Below are 18,080 nucleotides of genomic sequence, written 5' to 3'. Positions count from 1 at the left end.
ACACGGAGGGGGCTGGCTGGAGGGAGGGCAGAACGGCCCCTGAGCACGGAGGGGCTGGAGGGAGGGCAGAACGGCCCCTGAGCACGGAGGGGCTGGCTGGAGGGAGGGCAGAACGGCCCCTGAGCACGGAGGGGGCTGGCTGGAGGGAGGGCAGAACGGCCCCTGAGCACGGAGGGGGCTGGCTGGAGGGAGGGCAGAACGGCCCCTGAGCACGGAGGGGGCTGGCTGGAGGGAGGGCAGAACGGCCCCTGAGCACGGAGGGGCTGGCAGAGAGCAGTCCCCACGCGGGCACCGGAGGGGCCGCTCTGGGCACAGAACGCAGGCGGCAGTGGGGGCGTGTGTAGGGCGGCACTGCCCGGTCACAGGCCTGGCCTTCTGCGTCTGTGGCCATGTCCCCCAGCTCAGGACGGCCCTGTCACTGCCTCCTCTCACCCTCCTGGCCAGGCGGGGCCGTCTGAGGTGGCAGAGTGCCCTGTGGGATTTCAGGGCCGGGAGGGGCGTCCCTGAGCCCTCTGAGCCCCTGCGGTGTGGGGAGGGCTGGCCCGGCCCAGCTCCCCTCCTCGGACGGACGAGCAGGACCGGAGCCTCCAGAACGCTCCTGCAGTGGCCAGACAGCAAGCGGTCTGCGTCTCCCTCCCGTTTCCATCCGTGATTTACCGGGACGTTCACAGATGATCAATAAATACCCCTGTCGTCAGAGGGCACTCAGACTCGCACTGAACTGAGAGTGGCCTCTAATCACATGTTCGTTCCCCACGGGGGCAGAGACGCGTGTGGTCAACGACCCACGAGGACGCTGACCATCCCTGTGCTCTGTCCCCCCAGCGCCCGGGACCCCCAGCTTCCTGGCCTTCTCCGAGATCACCTCCACCACGCTCAACGTCTCCTGGGGCGAGCCAGCGGCCGCCAACGGCGTCCTGCAGGGCTACCGCGTGGTGTACGAGCCCTTGGCCCCCGTCCAAGGTAAGGCAGGGGGTCAGGGAGGGCGCCTCCCTGGCGCAGGGCCCCCCACAGCCTGTGGAGCCAGCGGCCTGGCCGCAGGGGGCCCTGGACGCACCAGGCCGGGGCGAGAGCCGCTGTCCCGAGTTCCAGCACGGCGCCGTCCGCAGGCCTAGTGCTCACACCCCCGACCCCACCTCCGGTTCCCGGGACTCGGTCCTCCGGTAAACCGAGGGCACTGCCTGAGTGCCACTGGCTGGGCCCACACGGGCGCTGGCGGGCGTCGCTCTGGTCTGCCCTCCGCTCGGCCGCCCCTTGGTCAGCAACCCTGCCGGCTGCTGGGCTCTGCTCCGGACGCCAGGCCTGTGGGGCAGGAGGCGGGCATCTTTCCACGCTGGCATCTGTCAGGACCCTCGCTGGCGTCCCTGGACCCGGCGAGCCTGTGCCCAGTGAGGGGAGAGGCGGGCAGCACAGTCACACAGGCCAGCTGGGAGGGGCCACGGTCCGAAGGAAGCTGAGCAGGGGACAGCGCTGGGCACTGGGTGGGGGCCTGAGTGACGAGAAGGACACAGGCACGCAGACCCAGGGGCACCTCCTGCAGGAGGCCAGGGACCTGGAGGCCCTGGGGCAGGTGGGGCCCGCATCCCCCCAAGGCTGAGCTCAATGAGGGAGGGGGAGGTCCTACAGGACCATGCTGCCCCAGGCCCAGTCACTCAGGGCGGTCACTCAGGGTCGGGTCACACAGGGCCGGGTCACTCAGGGTTGGGTCACACAGGACAGTCACACATGGCCTGGGTCACCCAGGGTTGGTCACCCAGGGCCAGACACTCAGGCCCAAGTCACACAGGGCCGGGTCACGCAGGGTCGGGTCACACAGACCCGGATCACGCAGACCTGGGTCACGCAGGGTCGGTCTCTCAGGCCCGGGTCACACAGGCCCGGGTCACACAGGGCCGGGTCACTCAGGGCCGGGTCACACGGGCCCGGGTCACATGGGCCCGGGTCACACGGGCCTGGGTCACTCGAGCCCAGGTCACACAGGGCCGGGTCACTCAGGCCTGGGTCACACAGGGTCAGTCACTCAGGCCCGGGTCACTCAGGCCCGGGTCACACAGGGCCGGTTCACTCAGGGCCGGGTCACACAGGCCCGGTCACTCAAGGCCGGGTCACGCAGGCCCGGGTCACTCAGGCCCGGGTCACACAGGCCCGGGTCACTCAGGCCCAGGTCACACAGGCCCGGGTCACTCAGGCCCGGGTCACACAGGGCCGGTTCACTCAGGGCCGGGTCACACAGGCCCAGGTCACTCAAGGCCGGGTCACACAGGCCCGGGTCACGCAGGGTCAGTCACTCAGGCTGTGGTGCAGTAGGAGCAGGGAGACCTGTGACACAGGACCAGGGCCCTGCTCTGTAAAAGGCACAGGATGGAGAAGTGGATTGATGATCTCCTGACGTCCAGGGTCAGCCAGGAACACAGACCCCCCAAGAACAGTGGGGAAATGCCTGCACCCGGGGAGCCTGTGAGGAGGGACACCCCAGCCTGAGCATGAACCCGGGTGGAGGTGGGCGGCGAGCTGAGCAGGAGGCCCGGGCACCCGAGACCCGTTGGTGCCGCTGCCCCCTCCTGGCCCCGGACCGGGGAGCAGGTGTGCCGGGTGGTGACGGTCAGGCCTGCCCGCGTCGGTTAGAGAGACCCGTTGGTGCCGCTGCCCCCTCCCGGCCCCGGACCGGGGAGCAGGGTGTGCCGGGTGGTGACGGCCAGGAGGGAGTGCTGGGAGGCCCCGGGTGACGGGTGGCAGGGTGGGGTGGTGGGCAGAGGTGCGACGTGGCCAGCGGAGGGTGTGTTGGGTCTGGAGGTGCAGCCAGAGGGAGATGTGCCCCAGAGTGGACAGACATGGGGGACAGGAGCTGGGAAGTGGGTGGCCTTGCTGTCCTTCACGTGACAACTGCCAGAGTCCCTGCTGTGGGGCAGCGTGCCCCCTCCGCTGCTGTGTGAGTGTCCCGTGTCCCCTCTCCGGCCCTGCTCACGAGCATCCGGCGTCAGTCTCACCCGCTGCGGGCCGGGCCCCGAGGCCCTGAGTCGTGGGGGGGGGGCAGCCTAACCAGCATGTCCCACGGTGCCGCTCTGCGTGCAACGCCACCCACAGCTTCCTTTTGAAAGAAGGGCATCCAGGTGAAACGGGACGTCGGTTTGAAGGAGGGAGCTGAAGCGCCTGGTCTGCCCGTGTCGGTCGGAGGAGGTGCCGCGGGCTGCAGGAGTCATCGTTATTTTATGAAGTGCTAAGAAAGAAAGAGTGCTCCCTATAAACCAGGGCTCGGGACTGCTGTGTCGTCCGTCCTGAGCCAGGGCCGGGGACACGTGACGGGAACGGGGCGTCTGAGGCCATCGACGGGCTCGGGTGAAGAACAGCGTGGGCGGGCGGGCGTGCACCTGGTTTGTAAATCGGGGCCGGCATCGGCGCACAGCGGCGTGGCCACACTCAGCCTCATCCTGTCTGGGGACCCGGCGGCCTGGCAGGACTGCGGGTGGGGGCCCAGCGGAGGCTACCGGGGGGACACGCACTGTCCTGACTCACTCACCCCCAAGAAGGGGCAGGGAGCTGGAGACCTCCCTGTGGCATTCTTCCCTGTGCACACGCACAGACACCCACGCGCACAGGAGCCAGGAGAACGTGTCCCAAGCAGCTTTTCAAGGAGGTTGAGCAACAGGCAACATTCGAACGGGAAAGGACTGGCTGAAATCGTGGCTCTGAGGGGCCGACGGAGTCCTCAGCCGTCACGGGTACAAGTTCTCCGCATTGCTTCAGACCAGTGCTCATCCTGCGGACTGGCCCCCGCGTGCCAGGGGACCCGCAGAACCCCTGGGTGCTCCGCGCCGAGCGCCTCTGGGCCTGTCTCCTGGCGAGCTGATGGCCATGGTCACCAGCGTCGGCCATGCAGCGAGGGCTGGATGTGCCCGTGACGCCTGCTCTGTGCTCTCCCTCTCCTGGGGCTGTGCCTCCTCTTCCAGGAAGTCGCCGGGGTGTCACCAGGGCGGCACTGACTGGTTCACTTCTCAACAACATGGGCGTTGTCAGGGGATTCTGTTTCAGCCTCATGGCCACCGTGTGCAGCCCACGCGGTCAGCATGCTGGCCTTCAAGTGAGGCTCAGGGAGGAACCCGCCCCTCACCCCTCGTCCCTCACTGTGGGATCCGTGACCAAGTACGTTGTCACCGGGGCTCCAAACATCCTCCGTCCTTCCGCGCGCTGGCCATGGCAGGTGTCACGGGAACGTCAGGCGGCTCTCGTTGGGGCCAGAATGTACCTTTGTCTCTGTAGAGACGCTGGCTCTTCAGAGGTCTCCAGAGACACGAGGCGTGTGCACGTCCACGCCTCCACGTGTGCGCGGTGATCGCCTGAGGCTCAGCCTGGAGTGACCCCGGCAGCCTCCTCTCGAGCCGTCCCTCCCAGCCGGGCTGTGCTGGGCCCTCAGCCGCCCCGGCCAGGGGTGAGAGCCCAGTGGGGGTGCCTGTGTCCCCCGTTGTGGTGAGGAGAACCACGCTGCATGGAACACGGGCTCTGCCCTGGGAATCCAACTTGACGGTAGAACTCCTTTAATGTTTTTTAAAGTGTTTTTAACTGTTCTATTTTATTACGATGGCACCCTGAGGCCTTGTCGTGCCGGGCAGGGTTTAAAAATTGACTAAATAAATAAGATTCTGACATAATTGAGCTGGGAGAGGCCAGCCTCCCCTACTTCCTCGTGGAATTCACAAAATCACAGAACCCACACAATCCCTGCACGGGTTTATGTCGCTCTGGGGGGGAGGAAGGCATGAAACAACAAGGGGGAAGGGGCGTGCGGAGTGACCCCCTGACCACAGGACCCGGCCCTCTGCGGCCGACGCCCCCGGCTGTGCACATGGTCGCCCCTCGGGCAGCCCGCCTGGGGTGCTGTGAGCTGAGGGTCAGGCTCTGGAGGACCTGGGCCCTCTGCAGCCGACGGCCCCTTGGGCAACCCGCCTTGGGTGCCGTGAGCTGAGGGTCAGGCTCCGGGCGGTTTTCCCGGCTCCTCTGCAGAGCTCGCTCGGATGTGGAAGTCACTGAAAAGCAGTCGGTCTCACTCTGAAGTCACTTAGCACAACTGAGCTGAGTCCACGCTTCCTAAAAGGCACAACCGGAGAACGGTGAACCCGGAGAAGGGCGCGTGGAGGCCTCTGGGTCCGGTGGCGACAGGTCATCAGCCGTCCATTTCGCAGCGAGCGAGCGCCTGTGGTCAGGCTGCTAGGAGAGGCGGGGCTGGCACCGTGCCGTTGGCGCCCCGTCCTGGGGGGGGGGCAGTGGAGTGGACCGCCGGACCTGGGACAGCGGGGACAGCTCTCCTGAGCGAGTCCGTGACCCGGATGCCGTGGGACACGCCGTCCTGGCATCCTCCCGGGAGACGCCCCGGAGATGCCGTGCGTCCCGAGTGCAGGGAACCCGCACCCCATCCGGGGCTGTGTGTGACCCCGGGTGAAACGCGTCGCTCTCGAACGGATCCAGCCACAGAGTCCTGTCTTCCCTCTGGAGAGGCTGGTGTGTGTCGCTCAGCACGGACCCTCCCCGCGCAGTGCCGCACCCCGGCTCTCCAGTCGTTCGCCTCAGAGCACACAGCGCTCTGCTCCACAGGCTCATTGACACGTGAAGCCCCGCCTCTGTGTCGTCGCCGTTCTCTGAGCCGCGGCATCCACGTCCACGGTGACTGTTTTTCTTCATCCTGGTCGCGAGGTCCGCGTCCGAGGCCATCACGAGTGGCCTGAGGTCCTCAGGCCGCGGGTTGGCCAACCCTGTCGGGCTGGAGTCCCCCCCCCGGGGGAGCCCACCTTTGAACTGGAATGAGGGTCTTCCTGCGTCTTCTCCCACCACCCCCCTCCAGGTCACCTGTGCCAGCGACACAGGGCTCAGCGCAGTTCAGGGCCAGGTGGGAAGGGACCACAGCATGTCCTCGGGAGGCCTGACTGCAGACAGGCCAGCGGCCTCCCAGCCGTGCCCACTGACCGGGCACAGCCCCACAGCCCGCTGTGAACAGTGAGGCCAGGGCCGCCTCCCCGCCCGTTGTGGGGTTTGGCTCTTCCCTCCATCAGCATCCGCTTATCAAACGCGAGCTCTGATTACACTTATCTGCGCTGAGCATGGGCTGTTATCACCTCTTAACGCGCCTCCGAATGGCGAGAGACATCCTTCCTCAGCTGACAGCACACGGGGCGGGCGCTCGGTGGGGTCCCCCCGTCCCCACGGGCTCCTGTCTGTGCTCTTACCGCTCCAGGGGTGAGCAAGGTGGTGACCGTGGACGTCCCGGGCAACGGGCAGCGCTGGCTGAAGGTGCGGGACCTCACAAAGGGCGTGACCTACTTCTTCCGTGTCCAGGCACGGACCATCGCCTACGGGCCAGAGCTGCGAGCCAACGTCACGGCCGGGCCGGCCGAGGGTGAGTGGACGCCTCGTACGGGTCACCGTGTTGAGGGCGGCCGTCCCCCTTCTCTGCAGAGTGGGCTCTGTCGGCGCGGAGCCGGCCTGAACCCGGGGCTGGTTGGTGGTGGGTGTTGGCAGAGGTCGGCGCCACACTCCACGGGTGGCTCGTGCCGTACACGCCAGCAGCCTCTAAGGTGTGAGGTGCCTGACATCTTGATGGTTGTTTTCCGGAAAGATTAAGAGAGAATCAGTGAATTTGATTTTTGAAATAAGGTACATAAGGGAGTTTTAGGGTTCCCGTGTCATGAAGGTGAGCCACACGGTTTCCCACGGCAACAACGCGGCCTCTGATTAAACGCCTGGTTCATCACGGGCGGCCGAGGGAAGGCCTGCCCTGTGTGCTGGCCCAGCACCAGGCACTGTGCCCGTGTCACCTCTGGTCAGCCTGGGAAGCCAGTGTCACTGCGAGGAGGAGCCCCTCCCGGGGAGCACAGACACCCAGACAGCAGGCCCCACGCAGGGGGCTGAGAACCCCCAGGGGATCAGACATCTCCCCTTTTCTGTTTTACCCCACAGGTTCCCCGGGGGCCCCGAGAGATGTCTCGGTCACCAAATCCGCCTCTGAACTGACGCTGCAGTGGACAGAGGGCAGTGCCGGCCGAGCGCCCACCACGGGCTACGTCATCGAGGCCCGGCCCTCAGGTAAGGGCGTGGGGCCCATGGGCGCCCACGTCAGATGCCACTAAGGAGCAGCGTCTCCGCTGGGCGTCTGGGGTCTGAGCGTCCGCCGTGGGCACTGCCTCTCAGCACTGCCCGGACGGCGCCGGGGCGGAGGGGGCACATGTGTTGAGATGAGATGCCCCCCCCTCACCGTCCCGGCCCGTGTGGTTCAGCTCACGGGCATCCACCCGCGATGTCTCACGCACATGACGCCTGCCAGGTGACCGTGTCGTTCCCAGAGCCATGCACACGAGAACTCAGGGACACTGGACGTGGTCAGCCTGCCTGTGAGACCCCGAGAGGGTGTCCGGGGGACGCGTCACGGGTTCTGAGAGGAGTTCACTCCCCAGGTGGAAAGAGTCGATACCATTTCTGATCGCGACGAGCTTTCCCGGTATCAGAGTGGTCTGCCCCAGGTCGGAGCTTCTGGAGATGAGGCCCCAGACCCCTCCCCTCCCCACCCACCGCAAGGGGGTCCCCCTTCCTCCTGTTCCGCGTCAGCAGCTGAGGATGGAAGTTACTGGGAAATGAATTTCTGGTGTGGCGAGCTGGACGTGATGTCCTGGCCCCGAGGGCTTCACCACCGGCAGAGACTTCGGACAGCTGCACAGCTACCCGTGAATCTCATAGCGAGAAAATGCAGGACATGCTGGGGACATGTCCAGAAAATACGTCGCCAGCCCCTGCCGCCCGACAGACCTTAGTGCTCAGGGCCATTCCGGTCTAACGTTGAGAGACGCTGTTAGACCAGGAGGGGAGGTCCCAAGTTACACACCTGCACAGACGTCGCTTCTCCCATCAAAGGGCTTTTGAAAGACTACTAGTTATAAGTGCCATCTAGAAACTTCTTTTATTATTATTATTATTATTATTATTATCGTTATTATTGAGAGGCATGGAGGCAGAGACAGACTCCCGTATGCACCCCAACCAGGATCTACCCAACAAGCCCACTAGGGGGCGATGCTCTGCCCATATGGGGCAGCTCCTCCATTGCTCAGCAACCAAGCTATTATAGCACCTGAGGTGAGGCCATGGACCCATCCTCAGCACCAGGGCCAACTTGCTCAAACAGAGCCATGGCTGTAGGAGGAGAAGAGAGAAAGAAGGGGGAAGGGTGGAGAAGCAGATGATCCCTCCTCCTGGGTGCCCTGACCAGGACTCAAACCCAGGATTTGCACACACTGCACCAGTGCTCTACCACTGAGCCAACCAGCCAAGGCCTAGAAACTTCTAAGGGAAAGCCTGGTACATCAGACCAAAATGTCCACTTAAAGGCGATATGAAAAATTCTTTGGCTCCAGAACTCGCCCACTCGGTGCACCAGCCTGTGGGTGTGGGGTCCTGAGACGTTCTGTTGAGCAAGGCATTTGGCCGGCCCTGGGTACAGAGGTCACAGATCAGTGGCCAGCCTGGGCTTGGCCGAGGTCTCCAGTCGCTCAGTTCCAACCCCTTGTCCCCCTGAAGGCAGACAGCCCCCAGAACAGCCGTCCAGCTGCTGATGACATTTGAGGCGAGAGCACTTTAGAGTGACGGGAGCTGTGAATCAAAGGCCCGTGAGGTCTGGGCTCAGCCGAGGGCCGTGGGCCTGCACTGACCCGACGGAGAGAGCTCCCGTGTCTCCCCGGGACGGCGTGGTGCGTGGCAGAATTCAGGAGACCTGTGAGCTCGGGTGGGAGGAAGCACACCTCTTATTTTCACTGACTTCGTGCCGGAATCTAGCGTTTCGTCCCCTTGTGGACGGAGGTGTGTGGGCGGGCTGTGCCCAAGCACCTCGTGCAGGCGGCTGACGTAGCAGAAAGGTCCTGCCTCTCAGCTCGGGGGCCTGGGAGGTCAGGTGTGGGTGAGGCTGAGACTCCTGATATCGGTGGCACGTCCTGGCCCTTTCTGAGAGATGACTGGGTTCTGGTCCTCAGGCCCGCCCGGACCGAGAGCCTGCGAGGAGCGGTTCCCGGATGTGTACCTAACGTGGGGGGCGGGGCGCTAACGTGGGGGCGGGGTACTAACGTGGGGGGCGGGGTACTAACGTGGGGGCGGGGTGCTGGTTGGAAAGAAGTGCGGCTCTGGGGCAGGAAGGTGTGTGAACGGAGCTCACTGGGCTTCAGAGGCCCCCCTCCACACCCCCACCTGGAGGCCAAGCCTCTGAGGTCGCCAGTGATCGGAGCTCAGCTGGTCGGCACCCGCGTGCGGACCCTGGTCCCCGGGGGGCACAAGCAGCTGCGCTGGACGACGCCGTTCCCATAGCGCTAAACGTTGGCGCTCAGTCCCATTCTGCCCTCGACGCTCTTGATCGGCTTCCCAGCGGCGTCCCCTCCCCGACGGTGGGCAGTGCCACCTGGCCACCGCAGAGTGAGAAGGCCGGCCCGCCCTGCTGTGACCCGGGCCGGCGGATGCTCAGTCGGGTGAGACACGCCGTGGATTGTCAGTATGTAAGCACCTTGCTGGTGGTGGTGCCAGGCTTGGGGTCTCTGTCCACAACACGCCAGCGGCCCAGCGGCCCGTTCCCGCACCCAGCGCTCTGGCAGGGCTGTCTCGGCGGAGGAGGGGCTGAGGCGAGGCTGGTGGTCCTGCGTGTCATCGGGAGGGGTGGTTTTGGATGGGGGGCCACCCAGCCATGCTCGGTTCCCCTCACCACTGGGGTTCCGGGACGACCAGACATCGCGTCAGGTGGTCCCAAGGGCCCCCGGCCACCCACTCGCCCACCCAGATCTCTGTGACGGCCCAGATGCTTGTGTTGAGTGGGGGCTCACCGGGGTGGGCAGCGGGGTGGGCAATGAAGTGGGCGCGGGGTGGGCAATGAGGTGGGCACTGAGGTGGGCAGCGGGGCGGGCAGTGAGAGCAGAGTGGGCAGCGGAGTGAGCAGCGGGGTGGGCAGCCGGGGCGACAGTAGCACAGCCCCATTTTAATCCCGCACGCTCCCCGTTGCTGCCCTAATGCGGAATCACAGAAGCTAAAGGAATCGGTATCGGGCTGGAGCCCAGGCTCCCTGACCCCTGGGCGGGGCGGTCAGCGAGTGTGGACCCCAGGACTGCATGATGCAGCCCTGCCGAAGGCTTGTTGCTCGGGCCGAGGGTGGCGGACGGCATGCAGCAGGCGTGTGGACGGAGGTCCCCCGCGGGCGTGTTGACGGGTCCCCCGCAGGCGTGTGCTCCACTGGGCAGCTCTCGAAGCCCAACGTACATATTCACACGTGGGCTGGAAGGGCGCTGAGGGGCGGGGAGTGTTTCCCCTCCTGAGGTCTGCATGCAGCCGCGCCCGGTGCTGCCAGACAGACAGACACGGCACTGCCTCCTGACCAGGGGCGCCCGTCGCCCAGAGGGGAGAGGCGGAGGGCAGAGCCCCGGCCCCTGTTGGGACCCTCCTGGCCGCCGGCCGCTGCCTCCTCCCCCCACCTCTCACCTCCTCCACTCTGGGTCCCGGACATGCAACGTTTCAACTGAACAACAAAGGAAAATTAGTTCTTTCCCCAAAGATCTGAAACCCACAGACGTTCCCCAGGCGGCCACGTCAGCGGGCGGGCAGCTCGGGCTCTCTGGCCCTGCTCGCCTCCCACCCCCCCAGGACCACACGTGGGGGGCAGCCTGAGCCTCACGTCCGTTCCTTCCTGGGGAGGGGTGCCTGGCGGGGCTGGGGGTCCCCTCACAGACCACCAGCCGTACCCCCACCACCTGTTGTCCCCTGCCTTCATCACGGATGAGATGAACGCTGTTTTCTCAGGAGACGTGGCCCAGAGCGTCTGTCAGCCCGTCCGCGTCGGCTCCGTCCCTATGCCAGGCTGACCATTTTTATCCGAAGGGAAACGGGGCGTGGTGAAGAAATAAAACAACCGACAGGCTTCCGCCTGCCCGGGGCCCACGGTGCCGACGGTCACGTGCCGGTTGTGTGAGTTCACGGAACCAGACGTTTCAGGCCGAGGATGACAGTTTGAAGCAGCGTGTGCAGACCCCGTTTAATTGTCCGTGAAATCAGACGCCAGCGCGGGCAGGGTGCCCGCCCCAGTCCCTGCCGCAGGGCTCCGCCCGGGGCGCTCCAGGGGTAAATTGAGCAACAAACCCTCGGATATGCCTGAGCGGAGTGACGTCTCCATCCAGAAACCGGGGTGTCAGCGTGTCCGGTGTAGCGGGAGATCGTCTGGGGACAGGTGTTCCTCCTCCTGCTGGGGGGGGCGGGGGGCGCCGGGGGGGCGGGGCGCGGAGGGGCGCCGGGGGGGGGGGTGAGGGGGCGGGGCGCCGCGGGGGGCGGGGCGCCGAGCGGGTGAGACCGGGCGGGGCGCCGAGCCGTGGACACACAGAGCAGTGCACAGAGACGTGTTGCAGGATCAGGCACCTGAAACCTGTGTGTCAGCTAGAGTCACTCCAATCAACGCAAAAGTCAGAGAGGACACAAACACGAGAGAAGGAAGGCCAACCCTCAGGGACCAGACTGGCGTGTGGACTCCCACCTGGCTCTCCTCCTGAGGCGGACAGCAGGGTGGTGACCTGGGGACATCCTGCCACGCGCCTCCCTCAGCGTTGTCCTCACCGTCTCGCCGGGCAGCGCTTCAGTACGGACAGCCCAGGACGGCGGTCTCTCAGGCGTCCAAGCACAGGGGCCAGGCCCGGCGGGCTATCTCAATCTGGGCTCCCTGCCCTGCCAGGGACCCCCCTCCCACAGACGTCGAGGGGAGGGCCCAGCCTGAAGGTCTCCATCACTCCCCCCAGCAAGTTCAAAGTTCTCACCAGTCACCAGGGCCTCAGCCATCCAGGGCGGTGGCTTCGGAAGACTGTTCTCGTCCAGCCAGTCCCGGTTTTCTCGGGATGCTGACTCGCTGACCAGGAGCCCCTCCGTGGGAGAAGCAAGCCGGGCCAGGTCTCCCGAGCGAGACTGAGCCTCTCCTGGGGCCCGAGCGCTGGCCAGACGGGATCCCGGAACCGCCCTTTATAGACACCAGGGCCTGCGGTCCGCCCCAGCGCCAACTGGGACGGAGACCCGGCACCAGCCTTCCCCGTGCTCGGAAAATCAGTCGCGCAAATCTCGTTCTAGCTAATAGTCCCGTGATGTTGTCCGTCCTGTGTGTCCCCCCCACCCCATCCCCCGAGTCTGTGGAGATGCACGTTCTCTCCAACGCTGGTTTATCCGCGCAGTTAGCGGCTCACCACCACCCAGGACGGCCCGCAGCGCAGAGTCAGGGTGGGCTCCCTTCCCGGCGGCCGGGGTCGTGATTTAAAATACCGATCTTGAGACGAGCCCCGTGAATCATAAATGTTCCAAAACGCTGACTCTGCTAACTTTGGGGAAAAAAGAAGCAGAATAAAAATGTGAGCGTTTTCTTCAGATACTTCAGAAGGGACTCCCTCGGTCCGACCGCCCCCACCCCCCCACCCCCGACATTTTCCACCGGAAGCGGATGGCCCACGACCTCGTGCTGGGCCCAGACGCCGTCTCCCTACATTTAAACCTTTTTTTTTTTTTTTTTTTTATGTAAAACGCACACGATTTCCAGAGCTGTGAAAAGAGGGCTGAAAATAAAGTGTGTCCCTCGGGGCGAGGGAGAGGCTTTTCTCCTTCGGCCGCAGGGAAGCGTTGCAGAGGTGTGAGCCCGACAGGCGCCCCGGGAACCCCGCACCAACAGCGCGCACACCGGCGGAGCCGGTCCCAGGACGCCTGCCACGCGCCTCGCCCCTCCGGTTCAGGGGGGTTTCAGGCGACAGCCCGTGGAACGGGGTCTATTTTTTCTTGAGTCTCCTCAGCAGCGTGGAATCGTCTCTTTTTAGAGGAAAAACACTGCACGACGCTTCCCGCATCAAAAGCCCTAGAACAGAGACCGGGTCGCAGTGAGCGCCAAGTACGGCAGCAACGGTAGCGATCTGCTGGCAGCCTGCTCGAGGGGGGGGAGGCTCTGAGCACGCAGGGGGGCGCGGGAAGGGGTGGGGGACACGGGTCAGGTCAGCAGATGCTTACTGACCCCTTGAAAACGTGGAGGGCCCCGTGGTGGAGAGATGCAGGTGAGAGTGAGGAGGGCAGGTGGACGCCCGTTGTCGGAAGCAGCCGTGTCTTCCGGGGGGGGGGGGGTCATGGTTGGCCTCCAGACATGAGCTTGAAAGGGTGGAGTGACCCCAAGGACTGTCCTTCATGCCCTGCCCACAGCTCGTGGAGAGCGGACATCCCATATGACCCCCTGGGGGGTGGAGCAGGGGGCCGAGCGGACAGAATGCCCTTTGTGTCTGTGGGATGCCGGTGACTGCGTGTGGGGGTGGGGGTGGGGGTGGGGGGACACTGTCCACGCGGGCCTGGCCTTCCCTGATAGCTCTTTCGCAAAACTCAGAATGTGAGTCACACGCAACCCTTTCGTGCGTAACCCTCAGTACTGGGGGGGAGGCGGATGCTACAGCCTGCCTCCTTGACCTTATCAGTGGTCATAGGTGTCTCGGCGAGGAAGGAAGGTGGGTGTGGACGTTTAGAAATAGCCGTGGGGCCACCTCTGTGCCCGGACGGGGACCCGTCGTACCTTTGAAAGCTCGCCCGCGCCCCTGCCCTCGTGACCCTGCGACGGTCAGGACTTAATTGGTGCTGACTCTAAGCCCTGTGCAAACACGGGCTTAGACACTGGCAATTTCCTCTCTGTTTGCCGTTGAGCTAATCCACTCGAGCGGGTCTGCGCCGCGGTGTGTGCTGAGCCAGGTTCCCGATAAGCCTGGGCTCCCGGGAGCATCCGGACGCGAGTGTCATGTTCCGACCTGCTTCGCCGCCGCCCCAGACCTCCGCTCCTTTGAAAAGACCCCCGTGCCCGTGCCTGTGCCCGGACGGACGAGGCAGGACAGTGCATTCTGGGCATTCTTTCTGCCGCTGTTGACCAGTCGCCCTCCTGGGATGCAGGGCCGTGGGGGAGACCTGGTCCTAGCGCTTGGCAAACAGGAGCTTGTTGAACCCTCGCAACGAGCCAAGGATGTGGAGGCCTTTGTCGCCACCATTCCACGGATGAGGCCCAGAGAGGCTCAGCGCTCTGCCCGAGGCCACACAGCGAGCGCGTGCTGGGGTCGGGCTTCGCACCCAGGCCGTCCAGGTCCTCCCTCTGTCCTTCAGCCACCATGTGGCGCGGTCAACGAGGGCTCTGATGGCAGGGGTCGCTGAATCTTTTTTTTTTTTTTTTTTTTTTTTGCATTTTTCTGAAGCTGGAAACAGGGACAGATAGACAGACTCCAGCATGCGCCCGACCGGGATCCACCCGGCACGCCCACCAGGGGGCGACGCTCTGCCCATCCTGGGCGTCGCCATGTTGCGACCAGAGCCACTCTAGCGCCTGAGGCAAAGGCCAAGGAGCCATCCCCAGCGCCCGGGCCATCTTTGCTCCAATGGAGCCTTGGCTGCGGGAGGGGAAGAGAGAGACAGAGAGGAAGGCGCGGCGGAGGGGTGGAGAAGCAAATGGGCGCTTCTCCTGTGTGCCCTGGCCGGGAATCAAACCCGGGTCCTCCACACGTTAGGCCGATGCTCTACCGCTGAGCCAACCGGCCAGGGCTAGGGGTCGCTGAATCATTAAGTGTCCGGTACAGGTGACATTCACACCGTTGTGCAACCATCACCACCATCGTCTCCAGAATGTGTTCACCGTTCTAAACTGGGGCTCTGTCCTCAGTAAACGCCCCCACCCCAGCCCCTGGCACCTGCCCCCTACTTCCTGTCTCTGTGAATTTGGCTCCTCTGGGGACCTCATAGGACGTGAAATCTGACAGCGTCTGTCCTCTGAGTCTGGCTTGTGTCACTGGGCACGGTGGCCTCGGGCGCATCCCCATTGTAGCAGGTGTCAGGGATTCCCTGTGTCTTTAAGGCTGAAGGACAATAGCCCATGGTCTGGGTGGACCCCCATGGGTTCACCCTGCACCCGTCCGCAAACACCTCGGTCGCCGGCACCTGTGGGGACCTATGGATAGCGGGGTGTGAACATGGCTGTGTGGGCTCCTCTTTGAAGTCCAGCGCAGATGTTTCATTTGCACTGGGCGGTACTAGCTGGCCTGGGGCAGGCTGGACACTGCAGCCACTCCAAAGAGTGCTCGCGCTGGAGGGCGGCCCTCGGCGAGTTCGGTTTGGGCGGCAGAGGCAGCGTCCGCGGGTGAGGGGCCCCCGCAGGGCTGTTGCGGAGGGCGTACAGACCCCCACAACGCCAGCCGCACCGGGCGCCTTCGCCACCGCCGGCGAGAACGTGACACTCTGTGGGACCACGTAGCCGCCCTGGGCGCCCCGCGGCTCCTGCCCGAGGCTGAATGGCATCCCCGCGAAGCCGGCAGCCGGTTGGCGGAAGGAGCTGCTGTGTGAGTTTACGTGCCGACCGTCGTTTCCAGTTAGACTGTGGGTGGGCCGCCGCAGGCACGGGGAAGAACTCAGAGCCATGGCTGGAGGGCACGGGGCCCAGCAGAGGCCGGGCGGGGGGTCAGGGAGGTGGCACGGAGGGTCAGTGACCACACGCACACCGCGGGCAGCCACAGCAGCAAGCCACGCCAGAGACCCTAGGCAAACACGCGGTTCAGGCAGAGAGCAGAGGGGCGGGTCTGGGACCCCTGGAGACCACCGGGGAACGGCCACCACCCACTTGCAGCCTTAGCAGTCTCCTCACGAGGGACAGGGCTCCCTGAGCCCAGCGTCCCGCCCCGGGCACTGCACCCCCAGCCTCCGACACGTGCTGGGCCCCAGGCGAGGGGGCCCAGGAGCTGGCCGGCAGGGGCAGAGCCACGTGCAGGGACCCGCCCTGGGGGACAGGCAGCCCTGACCTCTCTCTCTCTGCGTCCACCGCCCTGACGCGCCCCTCGCCCTCGCTCTTGCAGACGAAGGCCTGTGGGACATGTTCGCCAAGGACATCCCGCGGCGCGCCACGTCCTACACCGTCAGCCTGGACCGGCTCCGGCCCGGAGTGACCTACGAGTTCCGGGTGGTGGCCGTGAACCAGATGGGCTTTGGGGAGCCCAGCAGCCTGTCCACAGCCGTGTCAGGTAGGACCTCGCTCCGGGAGGGGAGGGGAGGGAAGGGGAGGGGAGGGGAGCCGGCCTGGGACGGTGTGTCGTGCCGGCCCCAGCAGCAGAGGGCCCGCCGGAGAGCGAGCGGTCCCGGGGCGGCGGGGTGGCCCTGGCGTCCCCCACGCACCAGCGAGGCCCGAGTGCCCGCTGGGAACAGAGGGGTTCTCTCGGGGTGGCCCTGACATCCCCCACACACCAGCGAGGCCCGAGTGCCCACTGGGGACAGAGGGGTCCTCTCGGGGTGGCCCTGGCGTCCCCCACGCATCAGCGAGGCCCGAGTGCCCGCTGGGGACAGAGGGGTTCTCTCGGGGTGGCCCTGGCGTCCCCCACACACCAGCGAGGCCCGAGTGCCCGCTGGGGACAGAGGGGTTCTCTCGGGGTGGCCCTGGCGTCCCCCACTCACCAGCGAGGCCCGAGTGCCTGCTGGGAACAGAGGGGTTCGCTCAGTGTGGCCCTGGCGTCCCCCACGCACTAGCGAGGCCCGAGTGCCCGCTGGGGACAGAGGGGTTCTCTCGGGGTGGCCCTGGCATCCCCCACGCACCAGCGAGGCCCGAGTGCCCGCTGGGAACAGAGGGGTTCGCTCGGGGTGGCCCTGACATCCCCCACGTACCAGTGAGGCCCGAGTGCCCGCTGGGAACAGAGGGGTTCGCTCGGGGTGGCCCTGACATCCCCCACGTACCAGCGAGGCCCGAGTGCCCGCTGGGGACAGAGGGGTTCTCTCGGGGTGGCCCTGGCGTCCCCCACGCACCAGCGAGGCCCGAGTGCCCGCTGGGGACAGAGGGGTTCTCTCGGGGTGGCCCTGGCGTCCCCCACGCACCAGCGAGGCCCGAGTGCCCGCTGGGGACAGTGGGGTTCTCTCGGGGTGGCCCTGGCGTCCCCCACGTACCAGCGAGGCCCGAGTGCCTGCTGGGAACAGAGGGGTTCGCTCAGTGTGGCCCTGGCGTCCCCCACGCACTAGCGAGGCCCGAGTGCCCGCTGGGGACAGAGGGGTTCTCTCGGGGTGGCCCTGGCATCCCCCACGCACCAGCAAGGCCCGAGTGCCCGCTGGGAACAGAGGGGTTCGCTCGGGGTGGCCCTGACATCCCCCACGTACCAGTGAGGCCCGAGTGCCCGCTGGGAACAGAGGGGTTCGCTCGGGGTGGCCCTGGCGTCCCCCACGCACCAGCGAGGCCCGAGTGCCCGCTGGGGACAGAGGGGTTCTCTCGGGGTGGCCCTGGCGTCCCCCACGCACCAGCGAGGCCCGAGTGCCCGCTGGGGACAGTGGGGTTCTCTCGGGGTGGCCCTGGCGTCCCCCACGCACCAGCGAGGCCCGAGTGCCTGCTGGGAACAGAGGGGTTCGCTCAGTGTGGCCCTGGCGTCCCCCACGCACTAGCGAGGCCCGAGTGCCCGCTGGGGACAGAGGGGTTCTCTCGGGGTGGCCCTGGCATCCCCCACGCACCAGCAAGGCCCGAGTGCCCGCTGGGAACAGAGGGGTTCGCTCGGGGTGGCCCTGACATCCCCCACGTACCAGTGAGGCCCGAGTGCCCGCTGGGAACAGAGGGGTTCGCTCGGGGTGGCCCTGACATCCCCCACGTACCAGTGAGGCCCGAGTGCCCGCTGGGAACAGAGGGGTTCGCTCAGTGTGGCCCTGGCATCCCCCACGTACCAGTGAGGCCCGAGTGCCCGCTGGGAACAGAGGGGTTCGCTCGGGGTGGCATCGGACCACAGGGCCCCTTCGGAGATGACATCCTGAAAAGTGCCCACCACTCGTGGACGCACACGGCTGTGTCCTGTGCAGCCTGTGGGTCACGCTGTCCGGAACAACCCCTGCTCCCTCCAGTTCCTGGCGGGCCCACACTGGGCGTCAGTCCAGTGGGGCAGATGTGCTTGCTGTGGGCGGGCGGCCTTGGGCCTCAGCTCATAACAGGCTTCCTGTGTGAGACCCCAGGACCAGCTCCCCACAGGGAGTACAGGGGGAGACACTGACTGCCCCCCCCAAGGCCATCTGGCAGCTTCCAAGCAACAGTT

At 65.7% G+C, this 18,080-nt stretch overlaps 1 protein-coding gene and 1 non-coding gene across 2 annotated transcripts in view; one reads left to right on the top strand and one right to left on the bottom strand.

Annotated features, from left to right (window-relative positions):
- SDK1 (sidekick cell adhesion molecule 1) overlaps window positions 1–18,080 on the top strand; it is a 771,944-nt gene that overhangs the window by 736,599 nt on the left and 17,265 nt on the right. Inside the window, exons 38-41 of the mRNA XM_066273473.1 lie at window positions 826–963; window positions 6,224–6,385; window positions 6,946–7,071; window positions 15,885–16,049. Of these exons, the coding sequence (XP_066129570.1) occupies window positions 826–963; window positions 6,224–6,385; window positions 6,946–7,071; window positions 15,885–16,049 (591 nt within the window). The remainder of the gene's footprint in view (window positions 1–825; window positions 964–6,223; window positions 6,386–6,945; window positions 7,072–15,884; window positions 16,050–18,080) is intronic.
- On the bottom strand, window positions 14,509–14,584 carry TRNAV-AAC (transfer RNA valine (anticodon AAC)). Its single transcript has one exon. It is a non-coding gene; the product is annotated as a tRNA-Val (tRNA).

The sequence above is a fragment of the Saccopteryx bilineata genome, chromosome 4, assembly GCF_036850765.1.
Source record: "Saccopteryx bilineata isolate mSacBil1 chromosome 4, mSacBil1_pri_phased_curated, whole genome shotgun sequence".
NCBI classification, from domain to species: Eukaryota; Metazoa; Chordata; class Mammalia; order Chiroptera; family Emballonuridae; genus Saccopteryx; species Saccopteryx bilineata.
This window is presented reverse-complemented; position numbering and strand designations above follow the sequence as displayed.